The sequence below is a fragment of the Macrobrachium rosenbergii genome, chromosome 59, assembly GCF_040412425.1.
Source record: "Macrobrachium rosenbergii isolate ZJJX-2024 chromosome 59, ASM4041242v1, whole genome shotgun sequence".
NCBI classification, from domain to species: Eukaryota; Metazoa; Arthropoda; class Malacostraca; order Decapoda; family Palaemonidae; genus Macrobrachium; species Macrobrachium rosenbergii.
Window position 1 is genome coordinate 18948906 of NC_089799.1, and position 25996 is coordinate 18974901.

The window sequence follows — 25996 nt, forward strand, 5'->3', positions numbered from 1 at the left end:
CCTTTGTCCCTAAATCTCTCCAATAATCTAACTGTCTAAAATATGGCCATTCAACAAAAAGATGTAGAAATAACACTATATGTGCTGTATGTTCTGAAGACCATACAACAAATTGGAAATGCAAAACCTTCAAATGTGTCAATTGCAAATAAAGTCATCATGCAAAATTCAAAGACTGTATATTTTATCAATATTATACAGAATTACAAATGTTAATGGACAGAACTGGTATGCCCGTTAACGAAGCCAAACTCGACCTGAAGGTGAGAGGAATCAATGATCCAGTAAAACGCTATTCATATTCAAATACTGTAACAACTCATAATAAACATAAAGAATCTCAACACAGAATATCCGAGACACACCTCTCCCCCTCCTCTACTACTCATAAAAGCCCAAGAGTACAGTTGCAACTGACCTCTCCTACATCACAACAGACCTCCCCAGTAATAAGCCCAGTTAATCGTTCTGAAACGAATTCCAATGATATGGAAAAATCAACAGAGGTTAATAATCCAGATCTGGATACTCATAATGCACTAACATCATTCACAGAAAGCTTAATTGACAAAAATAACCATAATAAAAAAAGGAAAGTAATTGACAGAACTCCCCCTAAGGGTAAAAAACCTAACATTCCATTCACAGATCGATTTAACAAAACCCCATTCTCGCCTATTAATCTGAAACAGATTACATTAACGGCATCACAAGTGGAAATCCATAATGTTCCACAATCCAAGACAAATATAAATAACGATTCCCCAAGTATGTATAAATCAACTAACTCTTCTGCACTCTCATCACGAAAATCAACGAAGAAACCTTCAATTAAACATCCCACTGAAGAATTAGAAACCCATAAAATTCATCAAATCACAACCACATCAAATCAACCCTCAACAAGACCAAAGAATAATAATAATAATAAACCTAAAAAATCAAATCAAAATTTTATACCAGCACATCGGAGATCCAGTATACCTATACCAGAAATTCCTAACAAAAATATTTCAACATCCAATAATGGAAACATAATTGGGACCCAGAGATCAGAACCATTCCTTCAACACTTGGAACATGATTTATCTTGCGGATGTCACGAGTGTTTCATCATAACGTACAATCGTTTACCTAACAAAAATGAAAATATAACCAAAAATTTCATAAATAACTTTACTAGGTTCTGAAAATGCCCTTTAACATTCCATCAAGATGGCAAACTATGCTCGGAATCCTTAAAACTAGAAAAAAAAATCAAAACTCAAATAGATTTGCTAATAAGGAAATATGAAGAAGAACCAGCCAATGCATCAAATATTCAGCAATCAAACCTAGTTACAAAGAAACCACAAAGTAACACAAACTCCCTTAAAATGTTAGGGGATATAGCTAAATCAACAGTTAACTTACAAAATCTAACGCCAATCCCACCAAACAATGACCAATAAAATAATTCAATGGAACATAAATGGATTTTCTACTCGGCTTCGGCTTGGTGAAATCCAGAGAATACTAAAGAAACATAAACCTTTTTGCATATGTCTGCATCATATTGGTACAACTCCTAAGAACTTTAGAAACTATAAATTAGCATGCCACTCACCAATAGCAGATGGCAAGCTAGAAACAGCTATATACTGTATGTTCATAACGATTCAACTTATGAACCCTTAAATATTACATCATTGTCATATCAAATAACTGTAATCAAATTGCATATGCCAGACAATCAAATTATCTCTATACTAAATCTATATAATCAGCCAAATTTTAACTCAAACTTTAGTGATTTACCACAAATACTAAATAATGTAAATGGCTCCCTACTAATAGTAGGCGACTTTAATGCCCATAATCTATTATGGGACAGCACACATGCTAGTAACTTGGCTGGCACAAACATTGAGAATTGCATAAATGTTCAGAATTTATATTACCTGAATGAAAGTGATTCACCAACGTACTTCTCAAAAACTCATTTAACCTTCTCTTTTAATAGATATTTCATTATGCTCACTGGAATTAATCGAAAAATTAGAATGCAAAAAACAGTCATTTCCCATAAAATATTACTCAATGAAAGCTGATTGGGATAAATACTATTTACAAATTAGAAATATCCCTCCCTTTCCACTAAATCAAAACAATGATGTCACAAATGATTTCTTTTCCAGTTTTGCAATCAGTGCTGCAGATAAATGCATCCCCAAAACTTCTTCAGCCCCTAAATATCCCCCGTTCCATGGTGGTCTAACAATTTATCTCTTAAATCAAACCAAACACACTAGCACGTAATTTGAATAAACTAAAGTAGATTAAACACCCTTAATAAAGGCCCTTGTAATATAAACAAACTAAACAAGATAATAGTTATAAATATAACTATTGATCACATTAAACCACTTTATAATAAATATAATGCAAAATTTTGAAAAACAATAATATTCGAAAAAGCTCAATTGTGGAAAAATTATATTTCAGAGTTGTCACCAAATACTTCAATAAAGGAAATATGGCACAAAATTCATAAAATCAATGGTAAACATATAAGACCACCTAGAAGCCCAATACAATATAATGGCAAACTAAATCATAACCTACAAGATATTTCAAATATATTAACCAAACATATAGAAGATATTAGTGCTTATTCTAATTTAGATGAACACTTCAAAAGAAACATAACACAAAAAATGAATCACACTTAATTTTGAAACTGATGAGGACCTTGATTATAATCAAGAATTCAGTATGAGTGAACTTAATTTTGCCCTAAAATCATGTCGATCATCAGCTCCGAGTCATGATATGATTTCTTTTGAAATTATCCAAACTTTAGCTACACTAGCTAAAGAATTCTTATTAAAATTATATAATAACATATGGCTAATGCATGTCTTCCCAACTAAGTGGAGACATGCAATAATCATACCCATCAGTAAACTAGGAAAAGACCCTAGCAACCCCACTACTTATAGGCCAATATCACTAACAAGTTGCTTGTGCAAACTGTTGGAGAAAATGGTTAGTTTGAGATTAACAAGTGTCAACAAAATACTCAATTTTATCACCTACCCAATCGGGATCAATAGCTGGTAGATCTACACTAGACCCTTTAACTCAATTAGAAGATCATATTAAAAAAGAATTTGAAAAGAAAAAGCTGACAGTGGCTGTTTTCTTTGATATAGAAAAAGCATATGATACCACATGGAGATACAATATTATGCACAAACTCCACAAATCCGATATTCAAGGTCACCTTCCAATATTTATCAACAATTTTTTAATAAATCATACATTTCAAGTATGCATAGAAAATACATATTCAAATTCTTACATACAAGAGGAGGGTATCCCCCAAAGCATTGTTTTGAGCTGCATCATATTTGCCCTAGCAATAGATGATATTACTGTGAATCTGCCGGAGGGTGTACAAAATAGTTTGTATGTGGATGATTTTGTAATATATTATTCAAGTTATTCTCTGAGACATGCTCAAAGAATACTTAATATAGCAACAAATAATATAACCACTTGGACTAACTCCGTAGGCATCAAGTTGTTGGTAAATAAAACAAATGGCATTGTCTTCTACAAAGACAAAAGATGGTTGAAACAACAAACCATTAAGTTTTATAATGATGAGATAAACATGTGTAACAGTGTTAAATATTTGGGTATAATTTTTGATCAACATTTAAATTGGAAAGATCATATCAAATATATCAAAGCCAAAGGATCTAAAGCCCTTACATTATTAAAGAAAATCTCTCACACCAAATGGGGTGCAGGGCGAGACAATGTTAATGTTGTACAATGCAACAGTACTATCAGTTATAAATTATAGCTGTCCAGTTTATTCAACTGCCTCAGAAGCAACTCTAAAATCTCTAGATGCTTTACATTAGAGGGAGTGCGTATATGTAGAGGAGCCTTCCGCTCATCTCCAACTGTCTCTATCCTAGCAGAAGCAGGCCAACTGCCTCCAGAATATTACAGAGATCTAATTACTCAGAGAAGAGGCTTATCCCTTCAAGCAGGCACATTTCTTGTATCAAATAAATTTCTCAATAAAAATACAAATAATAACCTAAATCAAAACCCATTTACTAAAAAACTAATCATCTATTGAATTTACATAGGCTAATACCCAAATTTACTCAAGAAATAAATCAGATCACACCATGGACACTAAAAATGGCAAAAATATGCACATATCATATCTTTCAAAAAAATATATGTTCAACACAGAAATTTATCATCAACATGCCATGGAACACATAAGACAGAAGGGTAGTCCCTTCATAATCTATACAGATGGATCCAAAAATGAAGCTGGAGTGGGCTCATCAGCCTATTCAAGTGATGAAACTATCCAAATGGGCCTTCCTCTGATATCATCAGTATTTACAGCTGAATTAACAGCCATACAATTGGCTCTCCAGATTATATGAAAAAAAAGGAATTCCTTCAGCACTCATATTGAGCGACTCAAGAAGTGCAGTTGAAGCAACAGGATCATTTAAATCAAATAATCACCTTGTCCAATATATCCAACTGGAAATTCATCAATTAATTACAAACGGCCATCAAGTTCATATTTGATGGATCCCAGCCCATGTAGGCATTGAGGATAATGAGAAAGCAGATAAAGCTGCTAAATTGGCTTGTACAATCCCCCCAACTACTACGAAAGCTCCCACATCAGACTGGCTAGCATCAGTTAAACCTTTAATTCATAGGGATTGGCAAAATGATTGGTCAAATACACCCCCTCAAAACAAACTAAGACATTAAGAACGAAGTTAAAAAGTGGCATTCTTCTACCCAAAAACAAAGAATTAATGTGGTAATTTTAACAAAACTCAGAATAAGACATTCCAGACTTACACATGGTCATCTGATGTCAACTCCGCGCACAAATCCAATAACTTGAGAAAGATGTAACATTCCAATAACAACCAGACATATCTTGATTGACTGTCCCAGATGGCAACATGAAAGAAATACTTAATAAATCAATGAAGCATATTCTAGCTGAAGGTAATAACTTTTCAATTAATAATATCATTCTCTTCTTAAACAAAATTGAATTAATAAATAAAATATAATTTCCCCTCTTTTTTTTCCCTCCCTTTTTTTCCTAAATTTTTTTCTTTCCCTCGCAATTTTTTATTTTATTTTAATTTTTTCCCCTTTTATTTATTTATTTATTTATTTATTTTTTTAATTACTTATTTAATTACTTATTTAATTTTTTTTGTATTCTTTCCCCCTCCCCCCTTTTTTTTCCAGCCCGAGAAGAACCCTAAAAGAGTTCAGAGGTCTGGTTAAACAAATCATTTATAACTAACTAACTCCAGATACTTGCAGTTTTCACTTCTAGACAGATCAATTCCATGCTCAGGTAGCTCATCCAATGACCTGGCCAAGGTTTGATGCCAGATCACTTCCTTAGGAAGAGCCTCTATTCTTCAATTACTTAGGACTTTATACCTCCTCGCCAACACCTTTCTTAAGAAGTGAGACACTGTTGCTGATGGCATTTTAATTTGCTGTCTTCCGCTGACTTTCAAGATATGCTTGCCCATTAAGGGCTGTCAGGATATACCTCCTTGGCTTAAGAATTTTAGAACACATATTTGGTTTTTTTTCGTCTCTCAGAAATTAAAAAAGTTTAAAAGAATTTGATATCTTTGTGACTCAGGAAAATCATTTTAAGGGATTATAAAGTTGTTGAAAGATAAGGCTGCTGAGTGAAAGGTCAAGGGTCATGAAATTAGGACACAATCAACTTTGCTCCATATAAAGAAGCATATTAGCATAATCCCAATTTTAGCAGCAGGGAGCTGGGGTGTTCCAGTTTTGCAAAAGTTTTATTTGAGGGATGTTGTCCATAAATATATATATTTTTTTGTAAACCCATGATTGTGGCAAGTCAGGTTTTGTCTACTTAGGTATGATTAACTCATCTTCACAGCTCAGTGTCTGGTTAAATTGCTTAAGAAAAATAATAGTAATCCCCTTAATACATCCTATGGCAATCTTTTCCAAATGTATAATTTGAGGGTCAGTCACTTTTATGCATTTCTGTATGAAGTACTTGTGATTTTCTTCCTATTCCACAAATGCAGCTGAATGCTTAATTACTAGGGATTTTGTCCTTTCGTGATCCCCTTAATATCCAGAGCTTTTTGTATTCAGTGCATTCCCTTACTTCACAAACTTGCTTTAACACCTTCTGGAATCTTCTTTTAGATAATTTTTTAAAATTTACTTTTTCTTTTTTAATTAGTGAGGTCTCTTCTTTCTGTATGTCCCTTTACCTCTTACGTCTTAATAAACACCGTATTCTTTGGAAGCTTGAATTTCAAGTTAGTGGCCCTTGTGGTCTTGTTCTTTATGAATAGAGTTCCTAATCTTTGGTAAGAGTAATGGATTTATGGTGAAGAAAAGTATTATTTCATAAAAACTCATCAGTCATATTCATATTGTGGTGTGTGATGATCCTCAGACTCTCAGCCTTTAGGTCACAAAAGAGAAGAGCACCTCTCTGCGATACCAGTGTCACCTATACCATCAGGCATCCTTCTGTCAGCCACCTCATAATTCATAAGTTTATAGAATGCTCACCAGCATGTTTTCTTCAGCAAGATGTGTTTCATTTTAATTCTAATGTTTCAGCTTTTTTTCACCACTTTGTTTGTAAGTACAAGAAATTGGAAAGTGGTGAAGTACGGATACCTAACAAGTTTAGCAGATTTTCCAGACCTCTAATGACTACCTGCGTGCTTTTTTTATTTCATGTATATCTACTCTTGAGCACTATGGAATATTCAAGGATTGTTCATTGCTTTCAACCTTTATATATTCTCCGTATTTGTAATTTTTATTGGCTACCGTCAGCTACTTCGCAGTTGTTTAACTATGGTTAACGAATGGGGGCAGATTTTTGTTTGCATTAACCTATCTTGTTTTTATTGTGTGCCTGACAAAGGGCAAATTGCCTGTCTTCTTAGCATTGCATTGTTTTGGAGTTTTATTGAATTTTCTGTTTTTATTATGTACCTTGTTTGTTTTAATGTGTATCAGTTACATTAAAATATTACACATAAGAACCAACCTGCTTTGTTTTCAGTGCTGTCTAATTTTAATTGAACAGTTTTGGCAGTGCTGCATAGAATTACTTTGATTTTTATTTTATTTGATACATAGGATTTTTTTATGTTTGTATTTAATTCTAGTATATCTATTACCCCACTTGCTGCATTTGTTACCTATCAGTTGCGTATCCTTTAGTTAAATTATTTCTAATCGCTATTTATTTTTTTAGTTTCTGAGAGCCAATGTTTCTGACTTATTACAGTTGTTAGCCCTATGCAAACAGTCCTAGACGTTCAGTGACTTTACCTCCCACTTGAAAAGCTGTTTCGTTGTAGCATGACTGGTGAGATGGTTACGAATAAATCAGGCTTTTATAACAAAAATCCAGTTCTTCATACAGATCTATCAATCAGATGGTACAGTTGCTTGATCAGTCTAAAACAGGGTGTCGGCAACCTCCGGCGTGTGGGCCACATCCAGTCAAATTAATACCTGGACACTAATTATCTAACAGTTGTTACCTAGTTTAAGGCACTGAGCAATCCTTACAGTAAATTTTATATTATGGCCTTCCTCCAAGACACTGCATACCTGTCTGGCCCGCACTCACCAAAAGGTTGCTGACCCCTGGTCTAAAGGCTCAAATCATTAAGGTCCAGATAATGGTAGTTTCATGAGAGTGCTCCTCTTCTGTTGTGAACTAAAGACTTGGGACTGTAGGATCAGCATAGACCATGATGATGTTGTAGTCTTTGGTTTTTCATTAAAACTTTCTTCAATTGATGCCCATTCTGTCATAGCTGGTTCAGAGAGCACAGTGAGTAATCTTAATTACTACCAAAGACTTGAAGAATATCATCATTATCGTCATGAATCTTATTCTTCTTCTTAACTGAATTCTTTTTTATTGAAGTTGGGCAATCAATTATCAAGAAGTCTCTTGATACTGATTACTGATTTAGCATAATTTTTTGTTCTTTCCAGGTTGATTTGAAGAAGATGTTCTGTAATCCATGGGAAAAACCTCATGTCTTTTATGGACAGTTGTTGGATTGGATAAGACTTTTAGTAGCATGGCAACCTGCAATCATATTCTTGGTTCAAGGCATAAATAATTACCTGGGTTTACAATAACCATTCTTACTGTAGATATCTAGTCATGACCATTTAGATTTTTATGGATGTATGAATTGTACTGTTGTAAACAAATGATAAATATTTTGTATTATTTATTGATTAGCTTTATATATATTTTGTAATGGTTATGTAGTTTCTACAGTGCTGCGTATACTGCAAGGTTATACCTGACATTTTTCCTTAATGAAGAGCTGGAATTCTTAGTATGGTAACACAGGATGCATTTTTCAAGTGCATAGTGGGGGGATGATATATTTGAGTTTGTAGCTTGGGCATGAATGAACTACTTTATTGTTACCATGAACATATGCGGTAGATTTAAGGTACAGGTTAATAGAAGGAATTCAGCTGCTGTCCGTTGTTTCATGTATAAATAGTGTTATAGACTCCTTATTATCAGAGCGTTGCATTTTTATTATTGCTCATAAGAGAAGCCTCTTTTTCTCTGCCTTTTTGTTTTGTAATCTGAGGTAAGGATTTGTAATTGTGTTTGCACTAGGGTATATTTTGGAAACATTTGTCAGGTTTTCCATTACTGAGTACATTTAAGTCAACTAATAGCAAAGGCGATTGTAGTTTAATGAACCATTGAAGGCAACAAAAGAGAGTAGAAACTTAGAAATTGTGGTTCAGTTATTGAACTTCAGATACTCTTTGAGGACTGAGGGAATGCATATACGTCTGACAATGTTGTAATCACAGCAGAACAAATTTCCTATATGATATACAATAGTTGTAGAGTATTGCTTTATTAATGAAACTAACATTGCATAGGTTGTAAATAAGAGTAGTTAAAAAAAGTTTTGCATAACATAGTTAGCATCTTACCAGAAGATTTATAACTTAGATATTTGATTATGAATAGGTTGTATTTACAACTTTGAAAAAGTCATAATTTGTCAGGAAACTTTATGAGATTTTGAAAATTAATGATGAAAGGTGGAGGAGGTTATCTGTTGCATGAAATTGACCCATATGACTAAAATTTGAAAACCTGTACATTTTGTAGGATTTGAAGATGTGTGCCATTATGCAATGGTGTATCAAGAGTAGGGTTAAAGTTTTTGTCAGCTTTTGAAATTTTACTATAGTGTTGATAATGGATTTGTGAATGATTTAAGTTTAGTTGTGAAATATTAAGTAGCCCTCTGTAGGCAGAAAGACATGATTTACAAATATACTCATTACTCATAACTTTGTGCCGTTTATTTCAGTAACAAAAGCAGTGTACAAAACTTGAATTATCAGCCCTTCATGTCACTCCTATTTCTCATTTCAGTAATACTATAAAGTTATCAAAAAACTATACATTGTACAGTATTTTAGAATACTGTACATTGGCTTTAAACCATGACAGTGGTTTTGGTGCTGGCTGTATAGAGAGAGAAGGATAATTTTGAGCATTCACCTGTCAATATTTGAAGTGGTCCATGGGATTCTTATTGGCATTTTCACAGTTGATATTTGATGCCAAATTTGGAAACTAGGTGTATATCAGTGCATTGCTGTACTCTAATGGTAAAGAAAAAAATTTCCAATTTATTTGTATGATCTGATGGGCACTTATATCGTATTTTACTGTGCTTGGCTTCGCTAATAAGAGAATTGCCTTAAATTGGTAACAAAACATTACAAAAGTTATTCTGTCATTTAGTTTATGGCTTCTTGATTAGGTGATTAGGAAGCCAAAGTTATTAGTTTTAAAAAAATTCTCTCTCTCTTACAGTTATGTTTGAAAGTTTATATTGTTAGTATGATGTTTGTGACCTTTTATAATTGTTAATTTTCGGACACAATTCATGAGCAGAGTTTTCAAGTAAACATGTTAAGATCCCTTATAATTTTCTATGTATGTTTTAATAAATCTATCCAGTTGTGGGTGTAGTTGTCACTTTATATTGGGAAGTACTTATTATTTAGTTCACATTCCTTTTAAGCAAATAAATATTAAGACCTTTATGTGATTAAACTACTTAATATTAATTTTAAAGCTTTTATGAAACGGGATCTGGCACGTCTTGTAATTTGGTTTATCAATTAAGTAAAGTAAAAACATGTTTAAATATCATTATGTATATGTAGTTGCATTAAGTTTGTGTATCCATTGAGGATTCAAATACACAGTACTTGTTTTGAAGTATTACATTCCTTCCAACTTCAACCCAAATGCCACAGATAACTTTTGGCAATGAGGTGTTTTTTCACTTTGTTAATATTGGCAGATTTCTGTGGCAGGTAAGCACCATTACTGTCTTAGAAGTTTAAAGCTGATCCTCTGATTTTTTTGCAATTTATTCTGTAAAGAATGTAATGAATATCACTTGAAGTAGCCAGTATTAATTCAATATGTGTATGGTTTCCTTAGAATCATTGGAGGTAGTGTGATTTATACTGTACTTGTTATAAGTCACCAGTCTTCAGTCACCCATCACTACTAGAGTTTAGATTCATTAGTAAATTTAATTGGTTACACTGTATTCTTTTCTGTTTTCATTTTTTTCTTTTTCTGCTGTTGTTATTTTCTACAGTGTTGGAGAAATATCCCATGAAAGTTTTATTTTACGCTTTACATTATGTATTTGTTTTCTGGTAGCAAAGTTAATTTTAAAAATGTGTATACTTATACTAGCCAGTTTTGATATTCTCTGCAGTGAAGAGTGCTTATGTGTAATGCTCTTCCAAAGACAAATGAAAAAGAAACATTAAACTCGTTCTTCACTTTGTGGGAGGCACAGTAAAGAGATAGATTGCATTGGGGTTGAGTAAGAGCTTTAAACATAAATGAAAATATCCTTTTGCAGCAGCACCTTTGAAATTTTCCATCCACTTGAATTTGAGATTGAATAGTACCACCACTTACTCTGCTTACAAGTTATTTTGTTATACCATTTTGTTCAGATTGAAGACTGTCACTGTTGGAAACTTGACTAAAAGGCTGATTTACTCCAGAACACAGATGATAATTCATTGCTTTAATCACTGCCTGCATAGTTAAGCATGGTACGACATCAAAAGAATTTCAAGATGTCTTTTATTTTGAACTAAAGGTTTATGCATTTTGAGATTCTTATCTGTCGAACATCATTTTGATTAGTTACTGTACATGCTGACATTGTACCTAGAAGTCCTTGTTGATAGAGATTTATTAATGTTCCCATGGTGTTTGTAGGTATGATGTAAATTATAGCCTCTGAATTTACCAGTTTTCTTTATATATCAGCTACATTAGCGTGGGTGTTTATTTTGTAAGTTACCAGTTGAAAAGTTTTGCAATTTGGAGGTATATTTCTCAAATTAGATGTTAAAGTGCAGTTTATCTTATGCTGGAAGTTTTGTGAAATTATTTTTAGCTGTAGGACGTCTTGGATGTTCAGACTTAGGCTAAAGTTTAAGGTTTTTGTTCCTTACCAGATTCTGCCACTCATCAGAAGGATGGCCCATGAATCATTTAAAAGTTATATAATGGGCTACCACGTTGGTAGGCTTTCCTTTTGTGTATTTGTTTGGTGAGAATTGGGCTCTCAACTGAAAATTAATGGTGTAAGATTTGTTTCACAGTTGAAAAATACTGGTTTTCCAAAAATATACAAAATTGCATAAAGGCAATGCAGGACAAGGAAATATTTCAAAAGATTTTGCTCTGGTTATTGATATCAACTATATTGGCTAAGATGTTCTGTTTTATGCAAACCTTCAATCCACTTATAGGTCTCAGACATTGTGGGTAAAAGACTTTCTGTATTTTATATTAGCTGAGATAATGCCATTAAGAAATAGTAGAGGAATGATGAAAGGTGATTTTTAGAAAAAAATGGTTTCTAGCCATGTAATGTAAGTATTGTGGTTCTTTGTGATTGGTTACTTTTTTTTTTTTTTTTACTTAGGTAACTTGGTTGTTTGTTATATTCCCTGGTTCATATGTTAGGTGGTTGTTATATTTCCTGTCATATGCTAGGGTATGATGATAGTTCAAATTGGTGTCCACTTTTGGTAGTTTTAATATTTCCTCACAAATGGTTTAACTGGAAGGAAATTTGGTATTGCAAGCAGTTTTGATAGTCTAATAAGAAAATGTTGATTTTGAATTTCTTATATTTAATCAAAATTTATTTAATTTTTGTTTAAAGTATAAACTTGGGTTTAATGATTTGAAGTCTAAGACAAGTTTAACTGACATTATCAAGGAACTTGTTTAGTATTGCTTGTGTGGTATAAAGCAACGAGTATTCACCATCTGACTAATGTCAAGAACCGACTTCTGTTCCTTATGGTTACAGTGGTGGTTTTATATGTGCTCTTGTTTTGCAAAACATAATATAATTGATGTTCATTTTGGATTGTACAGTTGTAGATGTGTCATAGATTCAGTAAGTTTTTGTCTTTGTATATTCTCAGTGTCCTATCATTGTGTGTTACTGTTTATTGTTTTCAGCAGCCGAATTACCTTCGTTCTGTTGAAGTATCTGATGATAAAGTTGCCTTATTGAAAATGCTGTATGCTTTCTAAAAGCATAGTGCTCTGGTGAATGCATCTTTAGAAGAATTAGTCATTAGAATTGATAATCATTTATTTGAATTAAGAACCATTTTTACCACCGATATATTCATGCAGAATCCGTTCTAAACGACTAATAATATTACATGAATATTTTCAGATAATCTTCGTTGAAGAAAGTAGGTAATGTTACTGGTTATAATAGTTGTTTTACAATGTGCATTATTATTTGAGGTATTTTTCAGAATGAATGAAAAGTTATTGTTTACACTCGTGAACATCCTATCATTACATTATTTCTCTTAGATCTTTATATCGTACTAAAAATTGTTGCTCTCTAGTAGGAAGTTATTCCAGTTACAGTACTTTAGGAAAATGTTTTAAAAAAGAAGTGCTTATATTAACATCAGACCTTTGTTTTCTTTGGGCAAACTTGTAAGCTGCTACAAGAAGGCTTGTTTATAATATTAGAATACATTTTTTGTTTTCATTCATCTTGGGTCTGTTCATTGATAAAATTTTGCTCTCACTCTTCTGCCACAATATTGAATACTACTTGATGGTCTGGTTACTCTACCTAATAATGATGGGAATGTTATCACAGTTTATGCTGAATATTCTTACTTTGCATCATTCATATTTATTGTTTGTATTTATCTAAACTGTCTGGTTTCAGTTTGCATCATGATGTGTTAATAGATATTAGATCATGAATATATCAGTTAGTAACTTTGAACATGCTATACAGTATATTATTGTCAGTCATATTTTTACTGTATTATTCCATGTTTGTGTGCATGATGACTTTACTGACATACCTCAGCTCAAGGGAAGATATGTGAAAGTGTGAGATTGATTTGCTTGCCATTACTCTGAGGCCTATGAAGGAAGTTAGTGAGTGGTATGATCTTTTCATGTTGGAGGCTGCTGTACGAAGTTTGCCATGTGTCACAGTGCAGACAATCCTAAAGGTTCTTTGTAGTTGCCCATTGTGTTGCATTCTGGTTTTGATCTCTTCCCATGTAAATGTTCACCTGCTTCAGCTTTACCTTGCTGTACTTTTTAATTCTCGTGTAAGTGCAAGATCCTTTTGGCAAGTCCTGTGAGTCTCGAAATTTACATAATGGTGTTGTTAAACTACAGTACTTGATGATAGGTATTGATAAACTATAATATACCATATAGCCTTTCAGGAGATTAAGGACAGTAGCATCAACAGAATGGGCAGGGACATGTAACATGGTGCATGGCCTCGTGTTTTGTTGGCAAGTATCGTTTCTTTTGTTCACTTAAACTGTTTGCAGTTCCAGCAATCACCAGTTTGTATAACCATTAATACACATGGTATTGCCTGTTGCCTTGGTAAGGAGAATGCCTAAACCCACATAGGCAGAAGTTTGCATGTAAACCCAGACTTGGGTGGTATGCTGAACTAACCTAGGGCCCTAGAATTAAAACCACAAATTTAACCGTCCTCAGTTTGGAAGTCGACAGTGAAACTGCATTGTTAATCTAATAGTTTCATGTTCTGAAATATGTATTAGTTTTATCTGCTTCAACTGTTACCATGGTGGGGGCTTACTGAAGTGGATCAGATTTCTGACTCTAAAAAATGGCTTTCTTTTGTTGCCATCTTTCCTTATTTCTTGCTTGTCATTGTCATCATTATCAAAGGTTTAATACCAGATTTTCTCTTTACAGAGGTAAATGGCAGGAGAGTCTTTTCCACTTTTTTTCTTTTGCTTTTTCTCCCTGAATTCCTAACTGGTTTAGACCTACATCTTTGCCGCCTTTAAATATTGATTTTCTGTGCATCCCTACTGTACTTCAATGTGCTGTACTATTCTGATTGGCTGACTATCTTTGCTTTCAACGTAAGTTATTAAGTAACCACACAGGCATTAACCATTAACTAACCATGCAGAGACCATAACCAAGAGAAACCATTTAGACTGCTCTCTACTTGCACCAGATTCAGAGCATGTGTAGAAAAGTTAATGAAATCAACAAAATGATATGCATCATCCTAACTCCTCTCATGGTGCTAATATCCATATACATAAATGCAGGGCAGAACTTCAGCAGTAGGTGCTAATTTTGTCACACTTGCTCAAAAATTTGAGGCAAGATGTTTTCACAATTGTTTCTTTCCTGTGTTCAGCACACTTGTAAGTTCCGATATGTCTAGCCTTAAGAGTCAATTCTAAACTTTTTTGTAGGCAGGTAATCTATAATTACTGCAAATAAAACTTATGGGTTATTAATTTTCTTATTTTTAACTAATTTTAAAGTACTGATCGATGTGTCATCCTCATGCAGTTATGGCTTATGTAGGGCCAAAAGTGCATGTGACAAATCCGCTCAGATGAGACTTTCTGAAACCTCTTAATGTTGGGTGCTTACCACTTGTAAGTGTTCATTTCAAGAATATTAATTTAACATCTTGTCAGGCAAAGTGGACCAGATTACAGATGAAATGGCCCTAAAATGTCTCCCCATAACTGATTTTATTTGATACTCTAACCAGTGCCCTTTATAGTGTTGGTTATTTTATTTTTTCACGAGATGCAGTCTGTTGCTCTCAGGGCTTTGCTTTGTTAGGTATGAGCAGACATGAAAATGCATTTTGCTCTACATAAGGATTTAATGTAAAAAATATTTGGATTCTCTAGCACTGTCGCTTGATGTAATATGGAAATCTGTAAATTTTTTATTGGCTTTAATAAAATTACAGACATCCACATCACAAATGACAGGATTGAACCCCTCCTATGTTTATGATATCTTTCGAATTTATTGAGAGAAGTCTGTAGTGTGTAGACATTTTTGGAAAAGACCAGCTCATTCATGCTTTAAATGTTCCTGTCAATTCATGATGACAGATCTTTGTTAGCTGTTTGTCAGGTTTAAGTTGTAATAACCATGTTATTCAGTATCTCAGTTTCCCATTCAATTAAGAAGGGATCTTTAGCATTTGCCAGGATCAAGCAAGATCATTTCTGAGACCTCTGTTTAGTTTTCTGTGAATTTTTTTGTGATTGTGTTATGGTGCTAGATGTTTCCAAATAGTCTGGAGACAGTTCACATACTCAGATTTTCAACAAAACTGACATTGACTCATTGTTAGTTGTGTCATTTAAACATTTTGTATTGTAAAGCTTAACTAGGTAAAAGCATTAAGGGTCAACTTCAGTCTTCCCTTCTCAGGTTTTTGTGAACTTGGGGTTTGTGTCCATGCATAAACATATAGGAATTATAGGATTTCATAGCATGCTGACTGTCGTTTGTACTTGACAAGCTGTAAACAGACCAGTTGTGGCCAAAAGTGAGAGTGAAAAATTATCCTTTGCAAGTACAATTGAAAGCAAGTAGTAGCTGTCAACTTTTTATAAGAATTGTATATTAAATAGCATATATTCTAAACCAATCTTCTTGCTGATAGGCAGCGTTTGCTTATACAGATGACTAGATTTAAATGTTTCAGATCTTTGCTTTGTTAGTGATTAGGATTCTTCCACAGTCATTTAATTAACTTCATCTTTTGTTGTGGAAAATTTGCCTAGATTGTGTACAGTTTGTCTAATCAGTGATGTAAGTTCCAGGGAAAATAAAAAGAAGCTTAAAAATTCATCATGTTTCCAAGCTATGTTAATTTGTTGCACTTCCCATCAGCTGATGTTTTAAGGCTGCATTTTGTATGATAAACCTTCTTTACTATATTTGATTAGTTTACATGATTTTGTTTCATGGATTTTGCTGTTGCAGTAGTTCTTATAAAGACTTGATGAAAGGTAGTTGTGTTTTAAGGTAAAAGCTTAGATGTCATGATTATGGACCATTTTTCATTTAGGAAAAATCTTTAATTAAAGAACTTTTTTTTTTTTCTTGTTGTTTAACTCATGTTACCTTCAAAAGTAAGAGTAAAGTGAGATTTTAACGTCTGATTGTTCCACTTAGAATGCTAACCATTTGTCTTTTATGTAGGAGTATTCCCCAGTGCCTGCTCAAATCTGGTTTTAAAAACTTTGTAACAAGGAAGTTAATTTGGAGATTCCAGTGATGTTCGACTCCCAGCTGTTTAGGTTCCACTGGATTCAATGTCGTCGTCTGTAGAAAACTTTTGGGTAATTTCTACGTTTCGTTTTGACAACTTTTTTGTTTTGTTTTGTAAATTAAAGATACTGTAGTAAGGTTCAAGTATTCCACTTGAAAATATTCCTGAAGTCTGCTTTATGAGATGGAAAATAAATTTACAAAAATCAATAAGAGACAGTATTGATGTGTACATAATTGGTCAGTTTATTCACATGAATGTTGTGACCCCCAAAATCTCAAAGGGTTAAATAGTCCCAATGGGGTGGCTAGTGCTGTCAGTGCTCCTCATGCAGTGCAATGTAGGCATTACTTAAGGTTCTTTGCAGCATCCCTTCAGCCCCTAGCTTCAACTGCTTTCATTACTTTTACTGTACCTCCGTTCGTATTCTCTTTCTTCCATCTTACTGTCCACCCTCTGCAAACAGTTGATTTATAGTGCAACTGCAGGGTTTTCCTCCTGTTACTCCTTTCAACCTTTTCGCTGTCAATTTCCGTTCCAGCACTGAATGACCTTAGTTGCCCCAGTGCTTGGAATATGCCTAAAATATATAAATAAATCAGTCTATAAATCAATCAAAGGTTAAATAGTGCCAGTAGGTGAGGGGTAGGGGTTGCCTACCTCTTACCCATTTATAAACCTCACTGTGATTGTGGATGAACACTGTGTGTGACATTTTTTAATTTTAATTTGGTTTTGGAATGTGTTTCAGTAAGATAATGATGATAGGAACCTCCATTTGGGAGTTCCCCGTAGGGGGGTAGAGCCATCAGTGCACATCATGCGGTGCACTGTAGGCATTACTTAAGGTTTTTGCAGTGTGCCTTCGGCCTCTAGCTGCAACCCTTTCATTCCTTGTACTGTACCTCCTTTCATATTCTCTTTCTTCCATCTTACTTTCCAGCCTCTCCTAACATTTGATTCATAGTGCAACTGCGAGGTTTTCCTGTGGTTACACCTTTCAAACCTTTTACTGTAAATTTCCGCTTCAGCACTGAATGACTTCATAGGTCTCAGTGCTTGGCCTCAGGCCTAAATTCTATATTCAATTCAATTCATCTGGGAGTTCCGTTAAACTCCCCACTTACTAAGATATTTTTATTTGGCGAGGCATCAAAGATCGAGCAGAGCAGAAATGTTACTAGACTAGCACTGAGTTGCTTATCCCAGTTTTCTCTTTTTGTGGTCAGCTGAATTTCGGAAGAAGGCAATTTCGATTCTCTGAGGAGAGAAGATTAATGCAATCATGTACTGTATAAGCATCTGGTAATTGTTGGAGAAGTCGATGAAGTAGCAGAGTATAATGGCAGGTGTATGACAACTCAATAAGGTAATGAACAAGATAGATCAGCATGCTGTAAGTCGCCTCGTTCGAAAAAAGAAGACGTAAGGCATGTTACAAGGAAGCAGAGCAGCACGTAAATATACCTCTTATTCTGAACGCAATTTTTTCAACATGGACGTTCAAAATGAGCTTGGCTTAAAGAGTCATGTACAGCAAACCATTCAAGATGGTAAGCTCAGCTGTGTTATGCATTATGAAGATTACTTGACGAAATTCCATTTCGTTCAATCATAATCATCCAAAAAGGTCAAGTGAAGTTAATGAAACAGACTATTTCTAGATTTTGGAATACCACGCTTACTGCAGGCTGACAATGAAAGTTATGTTTATCGCAGAAGCTAAGGAGCTTTCATTATTATGACTTCGTGCTGACGAATAGACAGCTTTAACACCCACAGAGGAAGGGCTGAATGGACGACCATGATACAGGCAAACTGATCAAATGGACGGAGTCAACTTCCGTAAAATAAGAGCTGAATGGACGGCCTCAACATTCCCAAATTATGGGTCAAATGAACGTTCTCAATGTCCGTAAAATAGGGATTAAATGGAAGTTATCATCCGCAAAATAAAGGTCAAATGGACGGCCTCAACACTGGCAAAATAAGAGTCAAATGGAAGCTCTCGGAATGTGCAAAATAAGGGTTAAACGGACGTTCTCAACATCCGCAAAATTAGTGTTAAATGGACGTTCTCAACATCCGTAAAATAAGGGTTAGATAGGATGGGATTGACACCCACAAAGTACAGTTAAAATGTACGGCCTCGGATTGACACCAGCCAAATAAGGATTAGAGGGATGAAATTAATGCCCAAAAGTACGGGTTAGATAGTTGGGATTGACACAAAAGGATTAAATGGATGGGATTGACAACCACTAAATAAGGGTTAAATGGATGGCGTTGATATATGCAAAATAATGGTTGAATTGACTGACGGCTTCGACTCCCACAAAATAATTATGAAATGGGCGATTGTGACTCCCACATAGTAAAGGACTGTATTGAACACACTTTACGGAGAATTTGATGCAACTCTCAAAGCATGGATACGGGCAATTATTGAAAACGGCCTTGATGAAGTATTAATGGCTGAGATGATAGAGGATATTAGATCATCATGAAAAATACTAAAGAAACTTTTCAACCAAGTTAAGTACACTACGCCAGTGCCGACAACAACACAAAGAAACTGAAGTGGCGGGTCCTAATTATCCGATTTCAGTCTTGGAGGATAAATCTGTGTTTTATCTCCACAAGTCCCCCTCAAACGTGATCCGATTTCAGTCTTAGAGGATAAATCTGTTTTATCTCCACAAATACCCTCTCATTGTAGCCTTCTGCTCCATAGTTCTCATCCAATAGGCCCAGGTGACAAACACTATCCCTTCCTATTTTCCCCAGAGGGGTGCAAAGGACATGTCTAAGCCATTTACATCTATTTTCCATCATTACCTCATCTACTTGAGGAATTATCGTAATTTTTCAGATGGTATAATTTCTCTCTATTCTGCCAGCAGCCTCTTAATGTTCTTAAAGTTTCATTCTCAAAAAAGCAGACCTTTTGGATTGTCATTGCATACCATGCATGATGGTGCTAGACTACTGTATTAGATGTGACATGTATATATATTTATATATTTAAATATATACATGTATGTTCTATAATAATATAGTACGAACATTAACTACGAATAACATTTGTGTCATACCAGGCCTTAGGCAATAATGAGACTACACAGTAGTCTCGTCATTTCCTAAGGCCTGGTGTGAAGCAAATGATACACACCCGTTTGCTTTTGAGGTGAAGGACAATCGCCAGCTTATATGACTTGAAGGTTTCATCAGTGAAAAAAAAAAAAAACTCAAAGTACTCAAAAGTAAAAAAAGAGGTAAAATAATATAACTCGACAATAAACAGCAGCTTTCCCTCCTAAATCGACAATGAAATTTATGTCTGTACGAAACATTTTATTGTAGTGTTGAATCGGTACATTAATGGCTTTCTGAAATGACTTCCTGATAGAGCGTAATTTTTCACCATAAGCAGATCCAGTGAGCAATACGTAATGAGAATAATACTCTTTTATCCTTACCAATGAATTCGATTAGAAATGAACCCAATCGTTATTTTTTGGTGTTAATGTAATTTAGTCTCACAAATACTGAAACTGAATACAAAGTCGAATCTTTATGAATTTCTCTCATAAACGATCTGGAAATTTCGGCTTTAACGTATCGCCAAAGGATCTGTTTAAGTAACTTCAAAGACCTTCATTATGTTCTTCTACCTGTATAAATTGGGAAAGGGTTGGATGGATATACAGTATATATCTCAGATAGCTTCTAACTGACCTGGTAAGCTTTCCTATGTCTTTTAAGTTGAGGGGAAAATCAATAACGTTTGTGAAAAATCTCCTGTAATCGACAGACCTGATTAAAGTAAATGAGCACAATTCATATAATGGATAATCAATCTTCATTACCCGCTGTAATTAAGACAACCCTCTTTTGTTGTTTAAAAATTCGGAAACTTTTCTGGTATTTATTAAAGAATTAAAACTCTCTACTGACATTTACGAAGAAATAACAACCCTGCACGTAAATGAAGGTATGTGCTCTGCATCTATTTTCTGATATTTGCTCATTTGCAAATGTATCGCGTAGGGGGACGTTCAGATCCTCCTCCCACGACAATCAGTTGTTATCTTGGCCACCAGGGTGCAGATAGCGAAGAGGGTTCCAACTCGCTGTGGTCGTTATAATCACAAATTGAATCGTTAAAGGTGGTAGACCAGGGGTGGGCAACAATTGGCACGCCTGCCAAAAGTGACACCGACGACCTCCTTCAGCACGAGGAATCTTAGGCTCATCTTTAAAGAGATTTCTAAAACGTAAAACTTCCTTTGCTATGTACATGGCAACGCATGCTGCTTCGGTGACGTGGGGAGGGGAGTAGGTGTAGGAAGAGATTCGTTGTTGTTCAATGCAATCGCCACATCGTCATCTCCAAATGGAAAATGAAACAGACCGCAAATGTCGTCAACAGCTTTTTATAATCGTTAGTCACTTGCTGAGCAGGAATCTGCAACATGTTAAAGTTAGAGTATTATAAAGGAATGCAAAATTCTTTTAAGTTTTCCTAACAGTATGAAACTGGATAAACTAAACTTGCGGATGTTTTCATGAATGGTTGATACAGATGATTTTGAAATGCAGTTGATTGACCTTCAAAGCAGCTCAGTTTGGAGCAGAAATTTGTTTACCTTAAAGCTGACTTGGAAAATACTGAAAAGGACTGATTAGCCCACAGAGCGAGATACAAAAAAAAAAAAAAGAGGAAGTATTAAGGAAAATTTTGTTTGCAAAATCGTTGTTCTCTCGTTAAGTCTCGTAATAGGAGCAGCGTTGGATATGAAGCTATTAGCGCATGTATCTTTCAAGGTTACAAACAATAAACCTGTTGTTATCTTTCTCTGGTTTTGATTTAATGTTTTCTGCTAAAAATTGGAAAATATTCACTTTGGTGAATGTCTGGTTGTATAGATAAAATAACTTTGAATTTCCTCAGTAATTTTTATGCATCATTCATGAGGCATTAATATCGATTATGTTATATCTGTAAGTGTACATCCTTTTATTGTGCTTTAATAAGAAAAAAAAAAACGATTTTGAGATTGGGCACTAATGCATTGGAAAAAAGTAAAAAAAAAAAAGCTAAAAAAACTAACTGCTGATTTGTCTGATTAAAAAATATAAAAAATATTGTTTATCCCTCATCTTAAAGGAAAAAAAATGAAAAAAAGATTTCGTTTCATTTCGCGAAAACCGTCGAAGTTTCAAGAGAGGTGACTTCAGAGTCCTTGATGTTGACGTCATCAGCAATTTTTTTTTCTTTTTCGGCAAGCAGATCTTTCTCCTTTCAGTTTTCGCTGCGGAAGCGGCGATGTTCGTCGTGTTATTTGACGTCGGAACCTTGCAGATACGGGTGATTCCCTGCAACACGAGGCGAAGGAAACCATTCTCTATCGGTTGAGCTTACCATTGGGCTGAAGTTGTTTGAAAGGACTGTCAACATTAAACCGTGGCGACTCTCCCAGGCTCTGCACAGGCTAAGTTTGACCATTTTTGTCAGCTATTAGTTTTCTGGACTTAATTCTTTTCTCATAATCGTAATAATTCATGGGGTCTGGTTACTTAACGTATCGGGTAGTTGTAATACGCTTATTCCGTTCTTGCCTCTTGAACAAAGCTTTTTTAGTTGTACTTTAAAATTTGTACTTAAACTTCTGATTATTTAAAATTTCTCCCAACAGTTTGATGTATAGACGATTATACGTTGTGAATATCACTCAACTTGCTTCTGTGCTTGGACAAAAATGAATACTTGTCTTATTTCAATCCATATTTTGTAAAGCCGTGGCTATAGTATGGAGTTACTCATTGTTAGTCTGTTTTTCCAGTTTTAAGGCTATAAAACTTCAGTAGGCCCGGGGTCACAAATGTTGTACTACAAATTTAATATTTTTCAGACAGGCTGTGGAGATATCAGGAGTTCTGATAATTCTCAAGGTTAGTAATCAATGTTATGCACTTTGAGGTTGGTGTTAAAATCTTAACGTGACTTTTTTTTTATACGTTGTAAGAGTTAGGCTAGTTCTAGTACGTAATGCACTTTGAGATTAGTGTTAAAATCTTGACGTGACTTTTTTTTAATACATTGTAAGAGTTAGTTCTAGTACGCAATTAGTGTATACTGTTATAGTGAAAATTTAAAATTCTTTCCAGATTTTAGTGAAATGTAAACTACTTTGAAGGCTGTGAGAAGTAAATAAAGTTAAAATTCTGAAACCAAGATAACTTGCATCAAGCTTGCATCAAGCTATACAGAAATTGACTCTTCCCTTCCTGGTATGGCTTTTCACTAGGTGAGGTTTTTTTCTATACCAACCTGTATATACCTTTTTTTTACCTCCACCCCTATAGGGGCGGTGCCCCTGTAGGGGTGGAGGCCCCTCCCATGCCCTGCCCATAGGTCTTAAGGACCTATGAGGCAGGTGCGGGAGGGGGGGGGCGGGTTTACTAATAAAAAATTTTCCTTTCAGGGAGTTACTCAGTCGATTTTTAGAAGTTAACGTACCATTTAAAAAGATTTTTAATGTTTGTAAAGTAACGAAGTGCTTATATTGAACGTTATTTAAATTTTCTAGTTCTGACGTTTTTATTAGTTAACGTACTTTTAAAGATTGTTTTAAAGTTTATAAAAGTAACGTAAGTGGTTGTATTGAATATTAAATTTTCAATTTTTCTAGAGTTCTGCCGTTTTTAGTAAAGACCTATTAACGTAACTATCAATTTAGTATTTAAATTTTGGTTAAGTTAGTACAGATTTTAACGTAAGCTTCCAAATACTGATCGAAGTTAATATTAAAGCAATGTAGTTACACTTGTTGTTTGGGTTAAATTAAATTACAGGTTTTTAAGATAACGTTACTTTTAAGTTATTCTTTGGGATGTTAAATTAGATTTACACTTTTTTAGGATACTTAATTTACACTTACTCTTTGGGTTGAATTAAATTACTCTTTTTAAGATGTTAATTTAAGCTTAGTTCTTTGGGATATTAAATTGTTTTTTAGGATATTAATTTAATTTACTTTTCTTTATTCTTTGGGATATTAATTTAGATTTACTTTTTTAAAAGTTGATTTAATTTACTTTTCGTTCTTTGGGATATTAAATTAAATTTACAATTAAATTTTCAAGATAATTTAATTTAAACTTCCTTTTTCTTAGGGATATAAAATTAAATTCTTGTTTAAGAATTTAATTTAAATTTTTCGTCATTCTTTGGGATATTAAATTACCTTTAATAAATTTAATTTTAATTTCTTTGGGATATTAAACTTTTTAAAGAATTTAATTTACACTAACGAACTCGTTAATTGGAATACTTAATTAAATTACATTTAATATTTAATTTATACTTAAAGATAATTTCCCTGATTAGGCAGTAATTTAGATTTACTTTTACTAAAAAGGTCGTTAACTTTTAAAAATGGTTTAAAATTTTAAACGTAATTTTTTGGTAAATGTTTTAAACATCTGCTTTAAACATGAACAATTCTTTTGTGGTTTAGAATTTTTAATTTTGATTTGAATTTTAACGTAACTATAGCTTCCATTTGTCCAAGAACGTTAACTTTTAAAAATGGTTTAAGATTATTTTTAACGTAATTTTTTTGTAATTGCTTTAAACATTTAACTTAATTCTTGTGCTTTAGAACTTCAAATTTTGATTTGAATTTTAACGTAAACTATAGCTTCCATTTGTTCATAGTTCATAATAATGTAACTCAATTGTCATTAAAGCTTGTAACCTTAGTGATATTAATGTCATACAATGAACAGGTCTATATTTTTTTAATACAATACAGACCAGTGTTTAGCTATGGCTTGTCTGCAAGCACACCCTTACTAATTACGGTCGTTCTCTTGACATCCAGACAAATTGACCATTTGTGATTTTGCTCGGCAACTGGCGTTTTGCCTTTTTAAGCCGTCTTTCCGTTGGTCAATTGTTAGCTCTTTTGGGTACATCTGTTCCTTTGGTTTGCTAGCTTTTTAAAAATTTTTTGTGCTGGTTGGTCAGAGGCTTTATATAAGTAATGATTGGTCTGTATCGAGAAAATTGAATGTTTTGTGAGGGCTTGAGACTTATAAAGTAAATTTATTTGATTGACTTTATAAAAGAATCTCAGGTTTGATTTGTCTCAATAATTGCTTACATTTATGCCGTATTTAGTTTTCCACTTGTGCTTCACAACTTAAAGGATGTTAACGAAAATGTTTGCAGCTGAAATAATCAGCTTTTTGGTGACATACGAATATTGCTTTTAACATCAAGATTTAACTTAATTCTGCTCTGTATTCGAAAGTCTAAACTTTAGCTTCAGTTTGTTCATAGTTCATATTAACTAAATTAATGTAAAGCTTATAGTTTGTGGTAGTAGTGAGTCATACAATGAACAGGCCTGTATTTTTTATTTTAATACAATAGACAGACCAATGTTTAGCTATGGATTGTGCATAATCAATCCTTTAATAATGGTAGTTCCCTAGGCATCCGGATAAACTGACCACTTGCAGTTTTGCTCGGCAACTGACTTTTGGAATGGCAGTTTCCTAGGTCACTTACGAAAACATTGGGGCATATTTGGTTCCTTGGTTTGCTAGTGTTTTTTTTTTTATAATGGTTGTCTGGTCAGAGGCTTGTATAAGTGATTGGTCTGCATTGAGGAAATTGAATGTATTGAGAGCTTGGGTTCACTGAAGTTAACTTTTTTACTTTATACGAATCTTAGGTTTAATTTGTCATGACTGCATACATTTGTCTTAGTTTTACACCTGTGCTTCTCAACTTAGATTTTTCTAAATTTTAATTCTGCCTTTTGGTAATATATTGCTGTAACTTAGTTTTGTTTTACTGTATAATTTGGAACTTTAGCTTCCATTTGTAAATAGTTTAGATTAACTACAAATGGTTCAGATTAACTTAGTTTTCAATTTTCAATTTAAATATTTACTTCAATGGTATTCATGAGTCATACAGTGAACAATTTCTTTACTTTAATAACAGACCTATGGTTAGCAATGGCTCTTATACATTTATACTAATAATGATAAAGTTGGTAGACTTGAAGTTAGATTACTCGCCAAGAACCAAATGCCAAAGTATGCCATGCATTTACTCAACGTCCCTGGCAAATACCTTTTTTTTTTTTTAATTTTGCTCGGAGACTGTGACTTCTTAAGCT

At 33.8% G+C, this 25996-nt stretch overlaps 1 protein-coding gene across 2 annotated transcripts in view; it reads left to right on the forward strand.

The window, feature by feature from the left end:
• LOC136837396 (E3 ubiquitin ligase Rnf121) overlaps positions 1-16625 on the forward strand; it is a 35274-nt gene extending 18649 nt beyond the window's left edge. The window contains exon 7 of one of the 2 annotated variants that reach the window (XM_067102165.1): positions 8095-11442. In XM_067102165.1, coding sequence (XP_066958266.1) covers positions 8095-8244 — 150 coding nt within the window. In that variant the 3' untranslated portion in view covers positions 8245-11442. Of the gene's footprint in view, positions 1-8094 lie in introns of both variants that reach the window. The other variant, XM_067102164.1, reaches the window with a different exon arrangement.
• Positions 16626-25996: the final 9371 nt, after the last annotated feature.